We start from the raw sequence: 23,900 nt of genomic DNA, 5'->3' as shown, positions 1-23,900 counted from the left end.
CAACACCACCACAGTAACAGCTTTAAAAAAAGCTGAAAAATAAATTGTTCCTTCATTAACTGAACCTCCTCAATAGGTGAGACTGAGGACAGACCTCATGGGAGTCTACAGCTTCCTCAAGAGAGGAAGCAGAGGGGCAGACACTGATCTCTCCTCTCTAGTGGCCAGTGACATGACCCAAGGGAACAGCATGAAGCCGTGTTGGTGATGTTTACGTTGGATATCAGGAAAATGTTTTTCACCCAGAGGGTGGTTGGGTGCTGGAAGAGGCTCCTCAGGGAAGTGGTCACAGCACCAAGCCTGACAGAGCTCAAGAAGTGTTTGGACAACACTCTCAGGGACATGGCGTGACTCCTGGGGAGTCCTGTGCAGGGACAGGAGTTGGACTTCAACGATCCTTGTGGGTTCCTTCCAACAGAGGATACCCTGTGATAATTCAGGACACAATCTTTCTGTCCTTCCTGATATAAAAAAGCCACAATCTTTTCCAGCGTAGCTTTCTTGACAAGCACACTACGCACAAAGTCTGGGGTCACGTTCCCCACAAGAAGACAATATCTTGGCAATTAGGCAAGACACGCCGGTACTTACGACTCATCTAGATCTTCCACAAAACCCGCACCTGACGCCACCACATGCGCAACCACTGCGAGGCAAAGGAAAAGCGTTCCGTGAGTGATGCCCGAACCAACCCGGGGTGCTCACCCACACCAGCTGACAGACTCCCTTCCCTCCTGGCCCCTCACGTCCCCAGCGCTTCCCCACAGCCCTACCCGCTCCAGCGCTGCCCGCGTCCCAATCCCTCCGCTTTCCCCCACTCTGCCCTGCAGCCCGGCCCGGCCCGGCGGAGCCGGCGCCGCCCGCCCGTCACCTGCCGCCCAGAGGAGGCAGCGCGGCCGCCCGCCCGGCGCCGCTGCCATGTTGACAGAGCCGCGGCACGGCCGGAAGGGGAAGCGCCGACCTCTCGGCACGGCGCAGGCGCGGAGCCGCGCGCGGGGGGCCGGCCGGGCGCGGGGCGGCGGGCGGGGGCCGGTGTGGCAGCGCGGCGCGGTGGGTAGACTCTGTCATCTCCCCTGCCGGGAGGCTCTCGTTCAGTTGAATCAATGTTCTGCTTCTTTGGAAGAGTAAGCCTCGTCCTCCCTCCGGCAGGAACACGTGTGCCTCCTGTCGTGTTGCCAGCTGCCTGCCGTGGGTAGAGCTCATCTTCTGCCTTGCTGCTGTGTCAGCACCCCTCCTTCAGCATGGGCGCGAAACTTGTTCACTTTAATGTCCGTGTCATTCTCTTTAGAGCCCCTCATTCGCTCAAACCTGTTATATTCTTTCCTGTCTTCAGCTACGGTGTTTTTTCTGTTAGTGCAGATCTGCAGATCCTAGTCGGGCAAGTAAATCCTGCTTGTTTAAAAACTTCAGTTAAAGCAGGTCTGGGATGGTTCAGCCTGGAAAAGACGAGGCTCAGGGGAACCTTATTAATGTGTGTAAATACCTGAAAGGGGTTGCAAATAGACGAAAGCTGGACTCCTGCCGGTGGTGCCCAGTGACAGGACAAAAGGAAACAGGCATAAGTGAAACACAGGAGGTTCTATTGGAACGTGAGGAAACACTTCTTCACTGCAAGGGTGACGGAGCACTGCCCACCAGTGCTCCCACCTCAGAGATACTCATAAGCCACCTCGACATGGTTCTGAACAGCCATCTCTAAATGGTCCTGCCTGAGCAGAGGGTTTGGACCAAATGATCTCCAGAGGTCCCTCCCAACCTCAACCACTGTGATTCTGTGATATATTCGTTTTCAATTTTGACTCCCATAGTGCAGTTTCTTACCCTTTCTCTCTATACCAGAATTACTTTTCGCAGCTGTACATGCAAATGTTTGAGATCTTTGTCAGAAAAGGATAGATTCTTTCCAGGGATCATGCAGCTCCTCTGAATTAAGTGTTGAAGCCTTTTCTTCTAATGATAGGGTCTATTATCTTTCCTAATAGTGTCTACAAGCAGCAAACATTGAGGTTGCCTCATTTTGGGGCTGCTCTGTGTGTGTGTGTGTGTGTGCACATGTGCTTGTATTTTCATGGATGTAGATACATGTTCTCTTGGTTACTCCTTAGCTTCCGCACTAGGCCATACCTGGTCTGGTGAAGATGTACTGTTCACTTAATGCTTTGTGGGTATAGCCTGTTTGATTCATCAAATAATCCCCAGAGCTGTCCAGCCCTTTGGAAAAGCTTGCTTCCATATCATAGGTTCACTGGCTGAGAAGTGTGTCAAGGCCTGAGAGTATATGCGATAACTCACCTTAGAATTCTAAAATATCTGACCCTGGCCTATGGTAGATGTACTTTTTCTTCCTCACATTTTACTGAAGGATTATGCAATATTAAGACAATTTCACTTTTTTTTCCCCCCCTCACCCCTCAACCTCCAATGATGGGAGAACTAACAAGTTCCTGACATCTGTATTGGATGAATGGTGACATTTATTCACTGATGCAGAGAATTTCTGTTCCACAGCATTTCACCTTCTGTACACCACAGTTAGCTAAGTGGTGTCTGCATGCCTGACCAAATGAGAGATGGCATCTTTTTGATCCTAATCTAACTGCTGTCTAGACTGAGACAATGGAAACAATTTAGTCCATCAATCCGTTAGTAGAAAATCCATATGGGAGAAAATGGGCATAGCCAAGTAACTGTTAAATTAGTATAATCCTGTTCTCTTACTCTGACAGTTCATGACTGGCTTTAAATAACTTTTAAAGGGAAATAAACATTTTATATAGCTGTGTATAGATTTGAATGAAGCTCTTTTTATACCTTCTAGGTCCTATTTGGCAGCTTAGAATTTTATTCTCTTTGCAGCTAATGGAATATGATTGTTCTAACTTTTGCACTTAGTGAGCCAAAGCTGTCTCCTCCAAAAACATCCTGTATACTATTCTTGATCTATTTTATCTTGAAATTGAAGGAGTTGCTGTATATTTACTTCTTTGTAACTAAGTTTATGTACACTCACACAGACAATTCTATGCTATATTTATTTATACAGTTTTTGCTGAAGCTTTACTGCATAAAATCCATATAAAAGATAGTTCTTGCACTGCAGCCTGGTAAAAGTATAATGGGAAAAGCATGTAACATGCAAACCAAATAAGCTGGATAATGATAGATGACATCCAGAGAAATGTCAAGGGGTTTTTGTGTTTTTATTATTCCTACTATGGACATTTTGTTTGAAAAAAATACAGGATTAATGTATTATTATTAATAGTAATTCAGTGGAGAATTTAGTCTAGAAAAGGGATGATTTGGTATATGAACTGAACAGAAGATATGAAAAGAAAAAAACCACAGTAAAGGGTAAGAAGCAAAAAGCACAGCAAATACTATTGAAATCCTGGGGGGTACTGCAGGAAAAAGTGTGAATTATAAGGAAATTAGCAATCAATGAAACATTGGAAATTGAACATACAAGGGTTCCAAGACTCCTTCCAATCCATATTGTGTAGGATGATTTAATGGTCCTGCTGTCCCATTTTTTTTGAACCTGATAGATGGGGAAGTTCAACAAAGACAAGAGCCAGGCTTTGCCTTGTAGGGGGATTTGCAGAGCAATGTTGCTGTTGCAGGATTTTCAGTCTGTTTGTGCAGGTTGTGCACTCTTCTTGCCCTGTATGAAGGGCAGGGAAAAGGATTTATATGTAACTCTGTCTAAATTATACAACGTGGACTTAGTTTTATTGGAATGTGTGAACTTTTGCTTTAAGAGAAATAATCTCTTTCAAATAATTTCCTAAGTTTCATTAGCATTGTAACTGCAATATCAAGGTTTATTTCAATACACATTTCCATAAATAAAATACTTAGGAAACTAAAATTCTTTGTACACATTTTTGTTTTTATACAGTGGATAACATGTCCGTGACGCCATATTAAGGTGACTTTCCTGGGGCAAGGGCCCAGGAAAACCAAAGGGAATGCAATAAAAAGGATGCTTAAAATAAGACATGAGGGAAGTATATTTTGACACTACCTCTGTCCCTGTACTGACAGTGCTAAACTTGTGGCTTGTGAGCCTGGTATGACTCACCAGAATAATTACAGAATCACAGAATGGTTTGGGTTGGAAGGGATGTTCAACATCATCGAATTTCAACTCCCCTGCTCTGGGCAGGGACAGCTTTCACTAGACTGGGTTGCTCACAAGCCCCATCCAACCTGGCCTTGAACACTGCCGGGGATGGGGCATCTACAAATTTCTCTGGACAACCTGTTCCAGTGTTTCACTGCCACAGTAAAAAATTTCTTCCCAACATCTAATCTAAACCCGCCCTCTTTCAGTTTAGAGCCACTCCACCTTGTCCTGTCACTACACACCTTTGTAAAAAGTCTCTCTCCAGCTCTCTTGTAGGTCCCCTTCAGCTACTGGAAGGTGCTACAAAGTCCCACTGGAGCCTGTTCCAGGCTGAACAATCCCAACTCTCTGTCTGTCTCCACAGTAGAAGTGCTCCAGCCCTTTAACCATCTTTGTGGTCCCAAGGTTATTTTGGCTTATAACCTGCTCCTGATGCCTTCCTTCTTTCCTGAGAACCATGAAAGCAGCCAGTGTCTAAGTCTGGTAAGTTATTTGTTAGTGTCAGTACGCTCCCAGCCACCATTTTCCTAGGGCAAGTCAGGAGCACTTCAGGACGTGTACTTTTTGCAGTGAATTAAGCCTGTTAGTCCTAAGACACTGATCCAAGCGTGTCTGCACACACCCATTTTTCGGTCATCTTGGACTCGTTAATCTCTTCCTTTGCCCTGGAAAAAACATTCAGAAAATTTTTGCATCCCTTTTCTATGCTGTCCCTCAAAATTAAAAGATCAAAAGCTGAGGTGCTTGACTGTAGAGAACCTAAAATAACACAACTCTAACAATCCCACACATTACTGAGGACTAGTGAAAGTATTGCATAAATTAATAATGTCTTCAGTCCTAACTCTGTCATGCACAACAACCAGTAGACTGAGCTTTTTTACTAGCACTGAAAGAACCAAAGAGTCTCAATTCTAGCATTTTTTGATGGTAACTAGCAGCAAGTCACACTGATGATAAAGAGATGAAGACAGCAAAGAATGTTAAGAGAACTCACAAAAATTACTAAAATTCATATTTGAAGTTTCCTTATTTTTGATCTTTCAGTAACTAAACTAGTTTTTTTGATCAGTTCAGTGAAAGAGTGAACTCAATGATCCTTCCACATCCCTTCCAACTGAGATGATTGTGTGACCTGTACCATGGCACCAATCCTCATGTCCCTCTATGTCTCTGTCCCTTTGGCCTCTGCATGGCTGCCGTGTATGGGATCCTAGCGGCCAGGGATGGAAGCTCTCCCTGTGGCTCACCGGTCTCACACCCTGCCTTTCCCATGGGAGCCCTGGAGGCTCTGACCGAGCCCTCCCCACTGCACAGCCACAGTTCCCCCAAGGCCAGGTCACCTCACTGCCCCTTCCGACGTCCTCATCCTCTAGCCAGGGCCTCAGCGTTCCTGGAAGGGAAGGCATTAGCAGGCCCAAGCCTCCCTCCTGGCCCAGTGCTGTTTCCCTTGTGTTGCCAGGCAGTGTTCAGGAGGTTTTACAGTGTTCAGGAGTGAGGGCAAAAACAGGCCCTGTGGCAGAGGTGAGTAATGAAGCCTCTACCCTGGGCACACCTGTGCTGGCCCTGCCCATCCCATTGCTCCTTGTGGCTGGCCTATCCCAGGTCTCCAGGAGCCTGGGATGGAACAGCCACAGCTCATCCTCTCCAATCTGCTGGCAAGGCAAGGCAAGGCAAGGCAAGGCAAGGCCTGGCATTTTTTCCCCTGTTCCTGCTGACTGACAGGGTTTTGCTGAAATGATATCCTGTTGTGACACAGGCAGAGGGGAGGGAGGAGCGTAAGGCACATATGGGCTATAGCACATATAACTGCTTTATTGTTGGCAACCCCAGGAGTGACCCTGACCATCAGCCTTGTCTCTGAGTGTGACAGGACATTCACCATTAACCACTCAAGAGCCTATCAACAGATGGGAGCGAGAAACAAAAGATGGGAAGGAAGGCATGGGCAGAAAGATAAGGTGAAGAACAAAGTGAATTGCTGACAATTTTGCTCTTCCCTCTCATTCCTCTTTGCCACCAGATTTTTTGTGCAAGCTGAGAGATTGTGAAAGTAAAGGAGGAGAAATACTCTGGCTGTGATCTCCCAGCCTACAGTATTTTAGGGAGGATGAGAGCTGTATTGAAGCCCAATGCAGAAGAGAAGGATGCACAGATGTTAAACCCTAGCTAGTGACATCTAACTGGGGACCAAAAGGGCTGTGGGTGTTCAGATTATGTACAAGTGTGTGTGTATGTGGGAGGGAGGAATGTAATGTGGGGCAAAATTATCTGTACATAATTCTTTCTCAAATAAACTGTAGCTTGTCCCTTCACTGTATCAGAACTTCTGTTATTTCTCAGCTCCTTCATATCCTTTAAGTAGGAGCCTAATACCCTTCTTCTAGCATTGCCACTTCTTACATCCTGAAACACTGAATTTTGTCTTTTGGTGCAACTCAAAGCTCAGTCCAATCTGTCACATATCAGACAAGGAGACACATCAGGCTTGTATGAGGATTTTTAAAAGTCATTTTGTTACAAGTATTGGAAACTTAATGCAGTGGACCCTCTCTCCTCGCTCACAGTGCTTGGTTCCTGTGCCGTTGTAATCACTCATGACCCTACTCCTTTGCCAAAACATTACTTTAAGAAGAAGGGAGAAGAAAGAAATATCAGGGTTTTCTCTAGTGAATTCCTGTGACTCCGTCCTTCAGGTAAGGAGACTGCAAACGAGAAGGTTGTTTTCTTTACCTGCTTACAGCTTGGAGAGGGGAGAGAAGGTTTCAATCTCTGTCTTTTTCACATTGATTTGGGAAGTTGCTAATCAGTTAGGAAGTAGTTCAGTGACACAGCATGTCACAGACACTGAGTAGTTGTTAGATTTAATCTTATTTGGGGTTTTTTTTGCCTGCAAAACTGTTTTCTTTAAATGCCTGGAGAAAAATTGCAATTTCAGTAGGTTCTGGACCACGTCCTATCATATCAAGAACTTGCTAATAATACAATTTTTATTTATCTGTTTCAGATGCTGATATACGAATACAATATACTGCGCAGATTTTGAAAAGAGATGGCCTTCAGCTTGTGATAAATCTGTTTGGAAACAATGCATAGATAGCTTCAAAGGGAAAATGAAGAATGGGAAAAGGCAAGCACTTCTCCATAACCTGTACAGCCCAAGAGAGGAAGTTATGACCACTTGCAGCACCAGAACAAAAATACCATGCAGACATGATTGTAGGCCTGCAAGGGATCAGCCAAAGTATGCACAGGCCTCAGAAAAATACGGTTTTGTAGTGTTTCATATGAACAACTACGCCCTGGCAGCATGCTGCAGAGCACAGCACAGAGACTGGAATGCATCAGCTGCATCAGATACGAGCTCTGTGGATGCAAGGTGCCCTGCACAGCTCATCAATGTGTCAGCACATGCTCCTGTGCCTCTGCTGTCACAATTTTTCCATCACCCTGAGCCCCACATTTCAGCTACAAGCTGACAGTGTCCCTGTTCTTGCAATTTATGGCTCTTGCCAGCACGTGGCACAAGAGCCTGAGTGGACTGCCTGCACTGCCCAAACTGGAATGGACTGACTTCCTAAAATGTCTGTACAGCTGCCACCAAGTCTGTACTTCAACACCATGAGGGTTGTATTCCATAAGGAGGGAAGGTTCTCCAGATTTCTTATGGCACAGTAGTGGTGTTTCTTTTACACACACACACAAATTATTGCATGTGGATCAGACTGTGTCTGGGTAGTAGAAGGTGCAAGGAAAAGGGTACTGAAATGCCACTTCTCCAAGCAACAGAGTGATAGAGTAACTTGTGCTCATGTCAAAACGAGTAATTACCAAAAATCAAAATCTCATGCACAGAAATGGCACCTTTCCTGCAATTAAACAGGAATAGTTGGTGAAGTATTGAATAAGGACTCCTAAATGTATAAATGCATTAATACAGCTGGGCATGCAACTGTGAGAGACTGGAGGAGATTGCTGACTTGAAACATTTTGTTTGCGTGTGTGTGAGGGGAAGGTCGGGCCTTGTTTTGGTGAGGCAATGCCCTGCCCCACACACCCCACATCCCTGGGCCTGTATCCCAGCCTGGCAGTGGCCATCAGTCCCTAGCACACCGGAGGCAATGCTCCACATCTGACTCTGGGGCCCCCATCTAGGTCCACGGGGCCAAGATAAGGGAAAAAGAGGAAAGAAAGCAAAATGAGAGCTTGAACAAGAGACATAAAGGAAGATGCAAAAGTGTTCTGATATGGACAAAGTTTTCGAGCTAGATTTGGTGGTTAGTGATAACACAGCTCACATCAAGAACTTACAATAGAGAGGGAGGAAGAGAAGTCATGAAAAGCCAAGAAGCTGAGATTCTGTCTAATGAAGAAGGCAAATCAAGGAAGTTACACACCTTCTAATACTGCCTCCAGTAGTATCCCTCAATGATGCTAGTATTTTTGGTTATTTTTTGTATATACATTTTATTGTATATTTTTACTTCATTGTGTATCATTTACTAAATATATTAATTTCTATATGTAATGGGTAAGCATCAAAATTAAGTTTACAAAATGCTATTTCTGAACATTTACACAAAGATTTCAAATGAAAAGTTTTCCAGCTATGCATGGGTTTTTTGCTGTTATGTGAAATCTGAGAAAGTACAGAAAAATATATATTTCAATTTTAGTAATAATCCAAGAATTAATTTACTAATTTCTAAATTAAAAGATATTTTGAAAATATAGAAAAACATATTTTTTCTCTTTAATTTCATACAGGTGTTCTGTACTTTGAGGATATTCACCTCCTTTGTATTTACCTTTTATCAAACAGTTAAGATTACAATGCTCACAATTAAGAACTGCTATCAAAGATGTGTTAAACAGAACAATAATCTAAATAAATATTGCTCAAGTAGCTTTTCACATGTATCAGACTGCAACAACGAAGGGGAAGGATATATATTTTAATTTGTAAGTGGTAAGTGAGCATTTGTGAACAAATAGTTCTTGTTCTGTTATATTTTTATGTACTTGTATAACTACATGCCAGCTACAGAAATATTAATGTGTAATACCAGTACTATCACAAACAAGGTTATCAGTAATTGCATCAATTGGTATTGAATATTTTAATAGGTAATGTGCACTTTTATGCTACTGGAAGTGTTTATATCAGGGCTGTTTATTTCTCTTTCACTACAAGAATAAGCTGTATTGATATGTATTATCTTCTCATAGTGACTTTATCTATGATGGTGGGTTTGTACCCCTTTAACTCTGTCAGTACCTAAGTCTGTGCCATAAAACAAACTAACCAGTAACATGTTTGTCATGAATCATAATTAAATTCAAAGTACTGATAAACTTGTAGTGAGATAAATTCATGTCTAATTAGAAGAACAGATAATTGCACATGATCTGGTGCACTTTGGGGATTTTCTCTGTGCTTTGTGTAAGATTCCTTTCAGTTCAGGCGCAACATAAAGTGCAATCTGAATTAAAAGCATAATTTTGAAGACATTATTACTGCTGACACTGGCAGTAGGATTTGCCTGGTCTTGCATTAACACTTTACCTTTCCATATAACCCTAGTTTTTAAAACTCTTTGAACTGATCAGTAGAGGTTTTTTTAGTTTGGGGGTTTTTTTGTGGTTTGGTTTTTTTTTTACTTGGTTTTGTGTGTATGTAGATGTTGAAGATTGATTTTTTTTTTTAACTTTTTTTAAAAAACTTTTTTTTCCATGTATGCTTGTATACATTTCTTTTATTACAGAGACACCTGGTGGTCTTCGGGTGTATTTACAAAAATACTGTTTTCCTTTTTTATGGCTGGATTTGTTTTAAAGTTAGTTTTACCATTTATAATGTATCACTTATTTAGAATCGCTTATATTATGGGACTATATAATTTGAAAATCAGTCTGAGAACACTTACACGTTATCCAGTAAGCACTAGGTATTGATTCTCATGGCTGATAATGGGTTATTTTTCTTGGCTCTTTCCTATCGGAGCTGTATGGAAGAGAGATTTGAGCATATTATAGACTAAGTGGTGTAAAAATATATTTCTTCCAAAATTTAATTTCCAAAATAATAGGTATTTGGGTTTCATGTTTTCAGCATTGTTTATGTGGTTTGTTTCTGATTTGTCTGTTAAAAAAGACTGGAAAAAAAAAGGTTTTGTCAGAACAAGTTTAATGTCCAGATCAGCATGTTAGTACATAAAGGAAATGCTTTCTACACTAGAAACGCTGGCAAGAACAGGACTATGCTACTATAGAAAAGTTTTAATAATATTTCATGCATACAGCATTTTTTAAACAATAGGCAATTACAGGTAATTACACAGTATAATAGGTAATTACACGGGATGCTGATGTTAGATCTCTTCTCACACCACTCCCAGACTGTCAGGCAGACAGCGTTGATAGGTCCCGGAGCAATGCCTCTGGTGTTGCAGCAGCTTCTCCCGGTTTCCATGGCTGTAGCTGCCCTGCCACGGCAGCCCTGACACCCACCCACAGCAGGGCCTTGCGTGCACAGCTCCAGCAGATTCATGACCTCCTTGAAATGCAGCGGGGCACGGCCACAAGCAGCTTCACTTCGGTGGACATGTGCTGTTGTCCAGCCGTGGCATTCTTAACCAGCAGCTAGGTTTGGATTTTAGGTTCAAAAACCCCCTCCCATCCACTCTTTCCTCATAGGGATGTTCTGCAAAGTAAGTTTCAAATGCTTGGTTGTCTATATTTTAGTCATGATGGTGGTGGTGGGAGTCAAACTGATTTTTCACTGCTAAAACAAACACTATTCACTTCAAGAAATACAAGTAACATAGGAACATTCTCATCCAAATTTAGAATGTGCTTTTACAGCTTTTACTTTAATGAAACAAAATTGCTGTTGTATTTTTGTTGGTAGTTATCCTTGTGGTTTTCTTTTCCCATTCAACAGTTTTCAGACCTGTGCCCATGATGTCATGTTTTTCTGTTTAAGAAACGTTTTACAGACACTTTGAAGTCATTTTTTGCAATGCTTACATTTACACATTGGTTGAGCAGTGGTTCTCATGTCTGAAGTTCTGTTATGCTTAGTGCAGTGATTTTCTGTATGTTGCCACATTGATTTGTTATAATTTGAAACTCCGAGAGAATAATTAATGCAAAAGCAACGTATGAAACTCTAGGGAGCTCTACTCTGCAAGATTTGTATTTAGCTTTATTATACTTTAATTTTTGCTCTTCTGCTGGCTGCCAGAGTGCTTACCCATCACTAAAAGAACCAGAACACATTCATAGCATTTTTGGGAGATATAGAGGAAATGTAAGGATTTATTCAACAGTATTTTCTTCCTAATTTAGCCACATTTTTTAATAGCAAAAATATTCAGCATATAGGAGGCAAGAACAAGAAAAAAAAAGAAAATATGTTTTAAATTAATGTTAGTTAATGTAGCTGCTGGTGTAATTTAAGTCAAAGCACATTAGTAATAGTGTGGTCAGATAAGTTTAGAAGTATTCTTGGTGTTCAGCAAATGTTACCTGGCAAATAAAAACCTTGCAGCTTGAGTCAGTACACAGACAAAAAGTTTAAATTACACATGGACAAAATAATTAGTGAATTCTTGAGGAGCTGATTCAGAGTGATTTAAACAAAGATTATTTGTACATCTTGATGATTTTTAGACCTGGCCTAGAAAAATGAATGCATGTATTTGCAGGTATTATTTTTCATTGACAGATAAAGATGATTGCATACAAGGAAATTATGCTTTTGGAATTTACGTCAAATTGTTTGGCAAATTCTTCTTTAACTGATGGAACTGTGCAGAATCCAGGATCTGAGCAAGCTTCCATTATTGTCACTCACTTAATAAGGGAATATCTCCCCATGGTAAGAAGTGAATGATTTACGTGTCTCATGTAAGTCATTACTCTGAACCCACACTGAATGTAAAGTTAAATTAGAATACTCTTTCTCATTAGGTTTTTTCAGTTAAAAAAAAAGTTTCATTGTTTCTTAGCAGTAGTAATCTTTCCCCTTTCAGGCTTTTCAGTTATGTCTGTATTTGACATGATAGTGTTACTAGAGCAAAGGTTCCCTGCTGATAACAATGCTACACAGCTTTTCTGTGTCATTCTGATGACTGTCTGGTTGGGTGGTGTCATGTAAATGATGACAGTTTATTAAAAAAAATGCCCTAAGGTATATCACCGTGTCCCGCAGCTGTAGGGAGGAGGAGAGAAAATCCAGCAGGCAGGAATTGTGCAGCAAGATTCATTTATTTAATTATTTTACAAACTCTTTTATAGACTTTTTTCTTCATAGTCTAATTGGACAAAGGATCAGCCACCCCTTGGGGTGATAGGCTAAAATCCTAAAACATCCGTTGTCAAAATATTTTTCTACTGTACTATAAACAAGACTTTTCAAGGCTGCAGGTGTTTGGTTGTTTACATAACTCTGCTACCTCTTCTGTGAGAGAGAAAAGTCTCTCACGGGCTTAGAAAATAGCGAGAAAATCCTTGCTAGCAGCATTTTTGTATCCGCAACACTTGCATGTCAGAAAGGAAATCTAAAAGTGGAGCAGGAGCCATCCTCTGAGTGCCAGTGATGCCATGAAGATTTTTGCTTTTTCTTTTTTACCCCTGTTATACCCGTTATACCTTTTTACAGCTTCTGTATTCCTAGTGTTTTTTGCCTACATTCTTGGACTTGTTTGTTAAGCTAAGAGACTAAACATTTTAGAAGCTTCGTAGCTAGGGATCAGTGTACCCCAGACCCCAAGGTCCTCTCCAGAACATATTCTGTAAACCAAGATAGAACCATCCAGGGGAAGGTTCCTTGGGGAGGGGGGGCTCACTTGAACCTCTCATTGGGGAATCTTTGATAGATATGCTAATTAGTAAAGCCTATAATGTTATACCCAATGTTGGGGGGAAGACACACGGGAAGAAAGAAGAAAGACAGAGACACAGGGAAAGACTTGGTGGGGTACATCTTGATGCATATGACCTGGACGTGTACACCTAAGGATCCTTAAAAATAAATACCAAGGTAAAATCCCTTTTCCCCTTCTAACCGTGTATGACTCTTGATTTTAAGACCAGGAAAAGGCATCACCAGAAGTAGCTAGCTTCCAGCCTTCACCTTCATGGGAGGCTCCATTTTCACACCTGATAAGCACAGAGTTTACATGCACCCCTTTCATTACTGTTAGGTTCTTGAAGCTGCAGGTCTTGGAGATGATCCAGGTGTTATGGAATGTTATACGTGACCATCACGTCCATCAGCTCCCAGCACAGGGGTTCCTCCTGCCTGGCTACTGAGGAAGATCCCAGTGTGCCAAGACAGACAAGGTTCTCTGTCCCAGTCTGGTCCTTGGCACGGTCTCTATTGACCCTTTTTGTGACCAGGTTTGTGTCTCTGTGAGCTCTTGTTTATGGTTTCCCCTTTTACTCATTGAGTAAAGAATAGTCAATGTATTGAAAATGTTTTTGATCAGATGATGATCTTAGTGAAGAAGACGCTCTCCCCTTCCATGTGACCTTACACCAAACTGTTTCTCATTATCTCTGATGCTGCAGAGTCTGGTGACCTCCTCCTGCAGACACTTTGCTTGGTCACAAGAGCAGGCAGGCAAGGAGCCCAGCTCCTTTTGTCCCAGCCTCAGCCAGAAGCCTCAGGCATCCCTGAAGCCAAATTTGTGCAGAACTGGAGCTCCTTTGGCAGCTCACTCTGGGTCAAGGCCTCTGCTCTGCAGGATCAGTTCTTCCAGTGGAGTTTGGGGACTATGCCACGTGGGATGTCACCATCACTGCTGAGCACAGAAGGCTCTTCTCAGCAGAGCCTCTGTCCCCTCATTTCAGTGCACCCTTCTGTGCCAACTGGTGCCTCTCTGGGCAGTGCCCAGTGTCTGATGGCGCTGCTCACCTGTCACACCAGAGCAGATCTGTACCAGCTGTTCATGAGGCCAAGAAGCAAATACACTGGTTATGGTGCACTGCAGGTTACATAAAGATTCCAGTCATGGCCTAGGGATAAATGAGGCTGGTGGAGAAGGGCTAGTGCCATTAAAGGGACTAAGATAGACATCAAAGGACTTCTGGGATAAATCATGTTTTAGTCAGCTGACATATGGTAATGCAGTCAGAAGCAGGTTCTCTTGAGGTACGGCCTTTACAGAAGAGGAATTCTCTCTGCATGAGTGGTCTGGGCATGCTTTGAGGTACGGCCTTTACAGAAGAGGAATTCTCTCTGCATGAGTGGTCTGGGCATGCTTAAGACCATCTTTCTTTGTTTTAGGTCTTTCATATAACATTTTCATTAATTAAAACAGAGCTGCTCTCTGATGATAAAGTTTACGTGTTTACCCAATTCTTTAGTTGCGGGGAATATTTCAGATTTTCAAGTCTCTTGCTTTCCTCCTTGTTCCCATAGAGATAACAATATGTAGATTCCACAAAGAAAAATTCTTAGAAAATCTTAAAACCTTTTTCTGATTTAGAGGTGGGAAGTCTGAGGCACGTAAGAAAAACAAAATGAGGTGTCTATGCACTGCAGCTTTAAGAGATGACCCAGAGCTCTGTAACAAAACCATGTTAAAAGCCAGAACTAGAACCTGGGGTGAAAATCACTCATTGTGAGAAGTAGCCATTTGGCTAAATGTTTGGGAAATTCACTGCATTGGTAGTAGGAGCCCAGGGTGTCTTACAGGAAAGACATAAATCTACAAAAATTATACCAAAGGCTTTTTGTTCTGTGATGACTGCACTGCCTTGAAAATGGTTACATCGTATGTTTAGAGTATCTCAAAATTAGTGACAAACTCATTTGAAGTATGAAAACTGTATTTTCTAGTTTGAAATACTGCTTTTTGCTATATGTGACTTCATTCTTATTGCACCTGTGCTGGAACACGGACATTTTACTTGTGTAGAGTCCGGCTAATAATAATAATGTTATTTTATGTAATTGTCATTTGAAAAGATTACTTATGCCTGTTCAATCAAGCAGACAGCTTTAGTACCTAAGGCACTTGTAGATTCTGATTATTTATTTCTTGAATATTGCATTCAGTTTAAGGTGAATAATGAGATATCCTAATAGTTTTCAGTTTTAATCATTTTACTTAAAATATATTTTTAACAATTTTGAAGTATTTTATGTGCTCAATTTAATTTTCATAATTAGTCTTCAGTAAGCAAATCTACATAAATGTCTGAGCTATTGACATAAAATGTAATGAGCAAGCACTTGTATTAGAACCTGGGTTTTAATTTTATTAGATCCTACGAGCCGTAGCAGTCAGTTACTATTCACAATTGTCTTGGGGTGACCTTATGATGTGTATCCCATATCGCTGCCTATACCCAGAAATTAATTTTTGGGCCTTTCTATGCCTCTAAACTGAGCCTGAGAGGGGGAAGGAAAAAACCTGAGCAAAACTTTCTCAAAGCAGTTTGCAGCTTGTTCAAGGTCACATAAAGATAGCAGGTTTTTTTTCCCCAGCTGGGGCAGGGGAGCAAGGAAGCACCCAGCTGGCAGCTTTTCCAGTCAGCTTTTGGCCAGTTTTTCCAGTTTCTTGTTCTCCGGAGAGAGGCTGAGAGTTGAACTTTTCCTTCTCTGGAATTCCAGATTTTCTCCCTTTCCTACTGGACTGCTTTCAACATCAGAGCACATCGGGAGGACTTTCCACCGGGCACAGAGGGCCTGGCCCTGGGCCAAGCCCCAGCTCCGAGGAGACCAAAGGGAGGACTCGAACGCTTTCCCAGGTTTTTCCTCTACAGCAAAAGATTTTACCATTTAACATTATTTTCCTTTCCCGTGTGTTTGTTAAATAAATAGTTTTATCTTCTTCACTTTCCTTCGAGGAAAATTTATTTTTTCCCAAACCTGGTGGGGGGAGGGGTGGTTGTGCCTTCTCTCAGAGGATATAGATTTCTAAATTTGGCCAAACCGGAACAACAATTAACTGTATGTTCAGAATGCAAACTAAAAAATGCATAGATATAATTTTTTCATTTATGTAAAGGATAAATAGACTGAATATTTTTAAGGAAAAAACTGTAAATAAAAGCAATGAAAATAGGTCAAATTTCTTTTATTTAAATAATTTGCTATTTTTTGTTATCCTGATACTGTGAAAAATCTGATTTTGCCTTTCACATATGCAGAAAACATTGTCAACAAGACACTATGCAACATCTGCAGGAAGAATTGGGGCAAAATGTAATTACAGTCGTTCTGTAGCTTCCTTAGTCTTTTTCTGGCAACTCAGAAATTCTGGCAATTTTCTACAGTTAAAATGGAAAATGATTTTGCAGTTTCAGGGTAGGGTGTCATATCAGATTAAATGTGAGTAAAAATAACTTTGTAATACTGACCACTGTTATTTTAGTACCTATAGATCTCATCATACAAGAATAAACCCACTTAGTTCATGCAAGTTTATGTGTCTCTAAGCGTATGATGACCACCACCCTTCTTGAATTGAATAAGTTAATTTGTTACTCTTGGTCTGCACCAAATACCTATGTGCTTGCTTTCTCCTTCAGATGGAGAGGGTTTATATAAATACTGTAGCATGGGTTGTAATATGCTTGCATGGTAAAAAAAAACCTGAAAGAAAAATAAATTTTTGTTTTAATAAAAACAATATTGTATTGTTTTAGATGGACATCCAAACACATTTTTTGTTTCTTTGCAATGGTTCTGACATTTTTGCTTCTTCAAGGGCCCTTTGACAAAGAGGGCGATTAATTCCCAGGGTTCTTTTTGTCTTTGGTGAAATAGTTTCTAAATTGTGGATAATAGCAAACATCTGCAGAGCTCTATTTGTGGAGCCAACAGGATGCAAGTAGATTGTGGGGTGCTAATGTAATTGCTGTGATAAAAAACAGACACTGTATTAAAGAAAACCAACCTCTTGGGCTGGTAACTATTATGATTTTCTGTATTATGTCTCTCTGTATACTTTCCACTTGAGAAGCGTTGTCCTCTTTTAGAAGAGTCGCTGCATTATGTTATGCAGAGTTTAATCCATGTCCCATTCACCATCTCACCTGCAGGACATTTCCCTGGTTGCAGACGGGCCAGAGAGCTGAAGAATGTTCTGCCAGTGTATCCAGCGACAGCCCAAGCCTCTGAGACTGTGAAACACCAAGGGAGAGACCCTCAGGCCACTGCGAGGGCTGGTGGCCCCGGGGAGCTGGCAGGGCAGGGGGGGCTCTCTGTGGGGGTCTGTCAGGGCAGGGCATGTCAGCCAATGCCCGTCCCACTGCCCCAGCACTGGGCACCTTCTTGGACCCACGGGTGGGCTGAGCAGGGCTGTGGGATGGGAGGTGGAGAGCAGCCCTGCTGCGGCAAGTGGGATTGTTCTGTGTGAATAGAAGGATACAGCAGAACTCACAGAGATTATTCTATTTGAAACACCCAAGCAAACATAACAGTACCATGGATTTTCTGTCACTAAACATCCAGTGCTGCACTGTGACGGCCTTTGCTTTGTCCTAGCTTTGTGATTTTCTGCTGTCCTGAGGTTGGAGGCTTAGAATTAGGGTTAATGTTTTCCCATGGTTCAAAAAGTAAGATTTGTTTTTCTTGAGTGTAATCTGAGGGTATGAACATATTATCTACCCCTTTTGGGGTTTGAGACACAATTAAACACGCAAAAATTCAGCATTTTCTAGACAAGAGTTTCAACAGCAATCTAGAGAGATTTTTTAGGTTTCCAACCTCATGTAGTTGACAAAAAACCAATAACAGAAGAATTTTCTAAATGCTGTCTCAAACTAGCAACGTTTCAAAAGTACAGACTCATCAGCAAAACACCTGCACAAGGTACAGAATTAGATAGACCATGGACATGAATAAAATATTACTGTTTTACATAACTAGTAGTGCACAAAAATGGCACACAGCTGGACACCAGGCTGTGGCCCCTAAGAAAAGCTTTCTCAGCCTATTTTTTTACAGCCTGTGTAGAACACAGCCCTGTTGCCAGATGTTTTGTTGAGGTTAGATCTGTGATATCCCCTCCGGAATGATGGCCAGCATCTTTGTAACGAACAGCGTAGCTTATGCCTTAGCTTTCCAGCATCCCACTGATTTTCACAGAACTCTATGTCCTCCTTCCAGGCTTTGAAGCTGCAAAAGAAAGTAATGTTTTGTTGGCTGGTGAGCCAGTCTGTCAACATCTTGGGACTGTAAATTACAGTATGCTTTCTATGGTTTGCTTGGATTGGCAGAAACTAGTTGTACACATGTCGGCATCCTGTGATTATTAGCAGCAGCAGAAACTGGAAGAGCTCACATAATATGGGAGTAAATGAGATAGCTGGTAAAAATATTTTTGAGGGTTGCTGTTATCCTGTTCTGATTCTTCCGTTCATGTGAGAAATTATTCTGCTTTTATTGACCTGAAAACATTATGTTCTGGCAGGCAATCAGTCTTGATTGAATTTCAAGAATAAAAAGACCCTCCCAGCATTTTTACTTACAGTCTTTCAAATTTATTTGCTTGTTTTGGCACTCTCTTTTTCTTCTATATCTGAGATTTGGGTTTCTACACATTTTTTAAAGATTCTAATCTGACAGCGTCTAGGAGTCTGAATTCCATATCATCTGTCATTTACTTCCTGTGTGACATAGATTATATGCATTTACTTCATCTGCAAAGGCACAGAAAATATTATTATCATAAGGTTGTTGTGGAATCTAATATTTATAAAGGCTGCTCTAATCCCTTCCAGTGAGAAATCTCATGAGAGAAAATTTATGCTGTTCAGAACATTAGCTCTGAAGAATATGAACATATAAACCAAACATCTAATTAAAAATCACACTAGGAGAAGATTTACATTTCCTATGAGTTAAATAAGTCAGTATTTTATATGATCTGTAGATACTCCATGCATTAGATCAATATCAATATGAAAAAAAGTACTAAGGAGTTTAAGTACTTACATAGTTAAAGGGGAATGTAGAAAAATTTGACACATTATATGAAAAAAAATTTTTGTAATTTCTGTCATTCTTTTATCCCACATATTACATTTTCCCTGATACCATTGTTTATACAGTTTAATTTTTTTTTTTTTTTTGCATTTGTAGTAACATCTGTCTTTATAAGTACAGTTTTATCATTAAACCTCATAATTCATTATGGATGAATTTGAAATATTCATGAACATCAAGGAAAATATGAGAGTAGGTGCCCCACATAAAATCTGGAGTAGGATTTAAACGACAGACTTTAATAACCTGCTATGCCAGAGACTTTCCTTGTGAGAAGTCACAGTCACTGTGTTTTATGGTCTTAGTTTTAAGAAAGGGAAACAGTGTGCTAACATTAATTTGCAACAATTTAGATACTCTGAGAATCTTATTTTTCCACCTGCCTGCTGGAATTTCTTAACAGGATTTAAGAATTCATACCATCAGAATGGTTTGAATTACTTCATGCTGATTTAGATGTACTTTTATTAGCTGCTTACATTGAGAACATAGGTGCCAGTAAATGAAAATTAGTTTTTATGTGGATTCTTCCATAGTGTTGTTAGGTGGCTTTTAAAAACTTCAGTGTTCTATGGATAGCATGCCTTAGTCTTCTTTATTTTAATGGAACACCCACACCAAAGCCAAGTAGATAGAAATGTGTTTCAGAAAAATGTTTTTACACTGAAAATGCATGTCAGCAACAAAACTGTTTTTTCACTAAGAATGCACGTCAGCAAAAAAACTGTGGATGCAAAAGTTTTGTATTCAATTAGTGTGTCATGGATGCAGAGAAAAGTGGGCTTAAATTCTAAAAATTATATTACCTTGAATATTAATAAAATATCTTTACTTTTTCAGTCACCAACTCAGAATTTTGAGACAGATACATAAGGACATTGAGTGCTTTCATTTTATCCTTTCTAAATTTCTGCTCTATATTTTTACATTTGATTATTAGAAATTTCCAGATAATAATTGCTTTTTAATTTAATTTCTCATAGGACAGGAAAAAGTTTTGCTAACTGTACAATAGCCACAGCATCCTTTCTTAGAAACTGTAAAACCCTCTTTCATCATTTGGGCAGCTTTCACCATGAGACTCCAGCAAGATACAGCTGAGGAGTATGAAGGGATTTTTTGTTGGAGAGTACACGTGATGGCAGGCTAGAAGTAGTAAGCTCCTAGGTTAGGTGTTTGCAACCCCTTTGCAAACAGCTGAGTCCTCTTGGACCAGACAAGCTGTTTATTGGGGAAGGGCCAGGCTTCTCCAAATGGGCTGACCTGTCCTGCTGCTGCTTCTGTTGTTGCTGCTGGGTTATTTTCTTCCAGTTCCCTGGAGCTGGCAGGAGGGGAAGGTCTTACAGTTTTACTCAGTACTTTTGAGTCCTGGAGCTGTTAGCTATTGCTGCTCCAACAGTTGCACTTCCATCTGTTTTTACTTTCCATATCTTGCTTATTTTAGCTCGCCTGCTTTCTCACACCTCAACAAGAATTTTCTCAGTGAACCAGAGCCAAGGTCAGGCAGAGGGGCTGTACAAACCAGGGACAGCTGAACCCTGCAGCAGAGAGTCACACAGCTACTAATGAGAAAAGTTACTGTGAGAAAAGTACTGGTATAGAAGCCAAGAAGGCAGTGAAACAAAAAATCAGAGTCAGAGAGGGGGAAAATAGAGGGCAAAAGAACATAGTATAAATTTTTAAGACACTGGATTCATCATACGAGTATAATCTATTCAAAGTCTAGCTGGGAATTTCATGTCCCTGAATGGAGGTATGAAGTCATGACCAAATATCAAGGTACGATAACGAAAGGGAACTGTCAAAGGTAACAAAGGCCAAGAATATATTTTTAAATACCTGCATGCAAGTAAGTTGATTTCTGTAATATAGTTTGGTTCATATTAATTTGATTTAAAATATCCAATATAGACTGAATTGGAAAAAAAAATACAATATTGTCCCAGTTTCATGGCAGGTTCAGGCTGGGTGTAATTCCATGAGCAATTTTGTTCATCTTCACACTTTGTCTGTGTCTGCTCACAGTATTTGTTTCTGGAAATGAACTAGGCAACCTTTCTGGCTTATTCATTATATGATATCTGATTTTTAAGCCTATTTTGACAGCACAAATGTTTCATGTGATCATACAGTAATGGTGAGTTTGGATACCATAGTCTGACTCACAGTGCATAAAGTGCACTGTGTTCCACAGAACAGAAAAACATTGTTTGTTACTAATTTTTAAGTCTGGTAAACATAATTATGGATAAGTAATTTATCAAATTACTTAACTGTTTATCAAAATTTCCTTGGTATCCTTCATTTTAAAAAGGTTCTTAAGCCCAAGTGCTGGTACCACTATCTCAGCTTCACTGGTCAGCTCCAATCAGGACTCTCTTAACTAAACCATAAAAATTGTTAATATAACTGATACAGGAGCTGATTTAATCTTTTCCCATGCAGGACCCACATAGAGTCAATTTGAAACACAATTTATTTCTAACTACCTGGAAATACCCAGGAACATCCCTCCCAGAATCTAGCCATGTAACTGAGCAACAAACATCTGAAAACACGAATATGTTCAAGTCCAGCCTTCAAAAGGTGACAGAACAGATGTTTTTCACATGGCTAGAAAGAAATTATAGCACATGTCCTGATTTGTCCCAGAACATTTTTCTGCTGAGTCAGTTTTATTGAGAAGTAAAATATTTTCCATTTACAACATTTTCTCTTTGTATTTTGCCATTGTGACAAAAACCATCATTTTAGTGTAACTACAGCCGAGACTTCTTTGTCAGAATCCGAAACTTTAGTTTCATACCTTACTGGATTTGTAAAAAGTTATTTCAGCAGCACAATTATTGTTCCAGAAGCAAGTATTTCCTCAAGAATGTTTGGTCACATCAGAACAAACAAATAAAGATAAATGGATAGGAAAATAGTTATTTTAAATATTTAACAAACAACAATATAAATACGAAATTATTCTCAAAAACTGTAGTGTTTCCATAACTCAATGCAGTTCAGTTTCTCAAGCTTGCAAATTATTTCTATCATAGTATATATGGAAGATTTTATTGAAACAAAGACTGTCTTGAGTTCAGCAAAATTTTACATAGATAATGTAAATACCTGTTAAACTGCTTTATTAGCTATGTCTATTAAAGTTCTCCGTTACTCCTATTTTAGAATATTAATATTATTAGGAGAAAAAAAAATTGTTATGTGTTCACAGAAAACAAAAAAGAGATAATAGAATAGCTTTTAACTTTAGTTGTAGTATACTTCAGGAAACATAGAGAAACCTTGATTGTAATCTTACCCTGTTTGATATTAAGATAACCTATTCTCTTTCTTTATTGTATTCTATTGACTTTTATGAACCTTAATTTGTTTACTATGTTAGTATGGCAACTGACACATCATATATATATGTTGAGAGATTTATAAAATACATAAATGCCTAACTTGTGAGTAAGAAAGTATTTGCACAGGTAGTTAATATTTTGTATAGACATTTTTATATTCTTGGGAAGTAGAAATCTTTTTGGGCAAGGTTTTTGAAGATATGTTGCTTCTCCCAAAGATCTTGCTTCTCTCATGTATTTAGATGATAATTCATTTAACAAGGCTTTGATGAGCACTTGAACAGGACATCTAATCAGAATATCTATTCAAACTACAAAATTGTTCAGGGACTTCAAACATTAAAAATGCTAGACACAGGTAAAGTAGGAACAAGCTATCCACTTCTTTTCTAGTTCAAGTTGTTGGCACGGGTTGATAGTAATTCCTTTGTAGCATAAAACATTAGCTTAATCATAATACTTCCTGCTTTTTAGCCTCAGTTAGGAGTTAAAAGGTTTCTAGTCTTCCTCTGGCCCAGAAAATATTTTATTTTAGTCAAATATAACTCTGATGAAATGTTACATTCTAGTAAACTACACTAGCACAAATTAACTGTGTGCTCAGCCCTTTATAAAAAAAGCATGGATCGAACCTTAGGAGAGGAAATTTTGTGATGTCCTTGGTTTCATCTAAACATTGCACAAGTCAGAGAGAACAAAGGGAACGTATTAAGTGACTGAGAGAGGATTGGAAGGAAGTGATTTTCCATCCTTGCAGAGAAATCTAGAGCTCTAGTGCAAGGCACTCAAGCCAGGGACCTTTGGCATTTTTACCCTGACAGAAATGATCTTCAATTGGCTGAGTGTCCTCACAGCTGCCCAGAAAGACCCACAGCAGGAAATGCAGTAAAAGCATTTAATACGAATGCAGGTGTCCTCACTCAACATGAGAATCAGACCTCCACAGCATTACAATCTGCTGAAAGCAGTTTGTCCAGTTTCTCTATCCTGCTTCCTAATTAAACCTGTATTTTCATGTATTGCTCAGAATTTCAAACTGTGGAAGATAATAATCTTTCAGATCAGATAAAATTAGAATTTATCAAGTTGGAAAAGACCTCTAAGATCATCAGGTCCAACCAATTACCTGGCACCACTGTGTTCACCACTAAACCATATCCCCAAGTGCAACATAGAATGACAGCATATCCTGAGTTGGAAGGAATCCACAAGGATTATTGATACATTGACACATCCATACACCTTTTGAACACATCCAGGGATGGTGATTACACCACTTTCCTGGGAGCCTTTTCCAATGCCTGACCACCCTTTCAGTGAGGAAATTTTTCTTAATACCTAATCTAAACCTCCCCTGGTGCAACTTGAGGCCATTTAGTCTGGTCTTGTCTCTGGATTATTGGGAGATAAG

The 23,900-nt window shown here is 40.2% G+C and overlaps 1 protein-coding gene and 2 long non-coding RNA genes across 4 annotated transcripts in view; 2 read left to right on the top strand and 1 right to left on the bottom strand.

The window, feature by feature from the left end:
• TMX3 (thioredoxin related transmembrane protein 3) overlaps positions 1 to 955 on the bottom strand; it is a 29,363-nt gene extending 28,408 nt beyond the window's left edge. For both annotated transcript variants that reach the window (XM_039548508.1, XM_039548509.1), the window contains exons 1-2: positions 872 to 955; positions 592 to 646 (exon numbers count right to left, since the gene is read on the bottom strand). In XM_039548508.1, the coding sequence (XP_039404442.1) occupies positions 592 to 646; positions 872 to 920 (104 nt within the window). In that variant the 5' untranslated portion in view covers positions 921 to 955. The remainder of the gene's footprint in view (positions 1 to 591; positions 647 to 871) is intronic.
• Positions 956 to 4,380: 3,425 nt separating this feature from the next.
• LOC109144204 lies at positions 4,381 to 9,587 on the top strand. Its single transcript, XR_002044805.3, has 3 exons — positions 4,381 to 4,612; positions 6,697 to 6,825; positions 7,137 to 9,587. It is a non-coding gene; the product is annotated as an uncharacterized LOC109144204 (long non-coding RNA).
• Positions 9,588 to 15,849: 6,262 nt separating this feature from the next.
• Positions 15,850 to 18,608, top strand: LOC109144196. Its single transcript, XR_002044794.3, has 2 exons — positions 15,850 to 15,892; positions 17,189 to 18,608. It is a non-coding gene; the product is annotated as an uncharacterized LOC109144196 (long non-coding RNA).
• Positions 18,609 to 23,900: the final 5,292 nt, after the last annotated feature.

This window comes from Corvus cornix, chromosome 2, assembly GCF_000738735.6.
Source record: "Corvus cornix cornix isolate S_Up_H32 chromosome 2, ASM73873v5, whole genome shotgun sequence".
NCBI classification, from domain to species: domain Eukaryota; kingdom Metazoa; phylum Chordata; class Aves; order Passeriformes; family Corvidae; genus Corvus; species Corvus cornix.
This window is presented reverse-complemented; position numbering and strand designations above follow the sequence as displayed.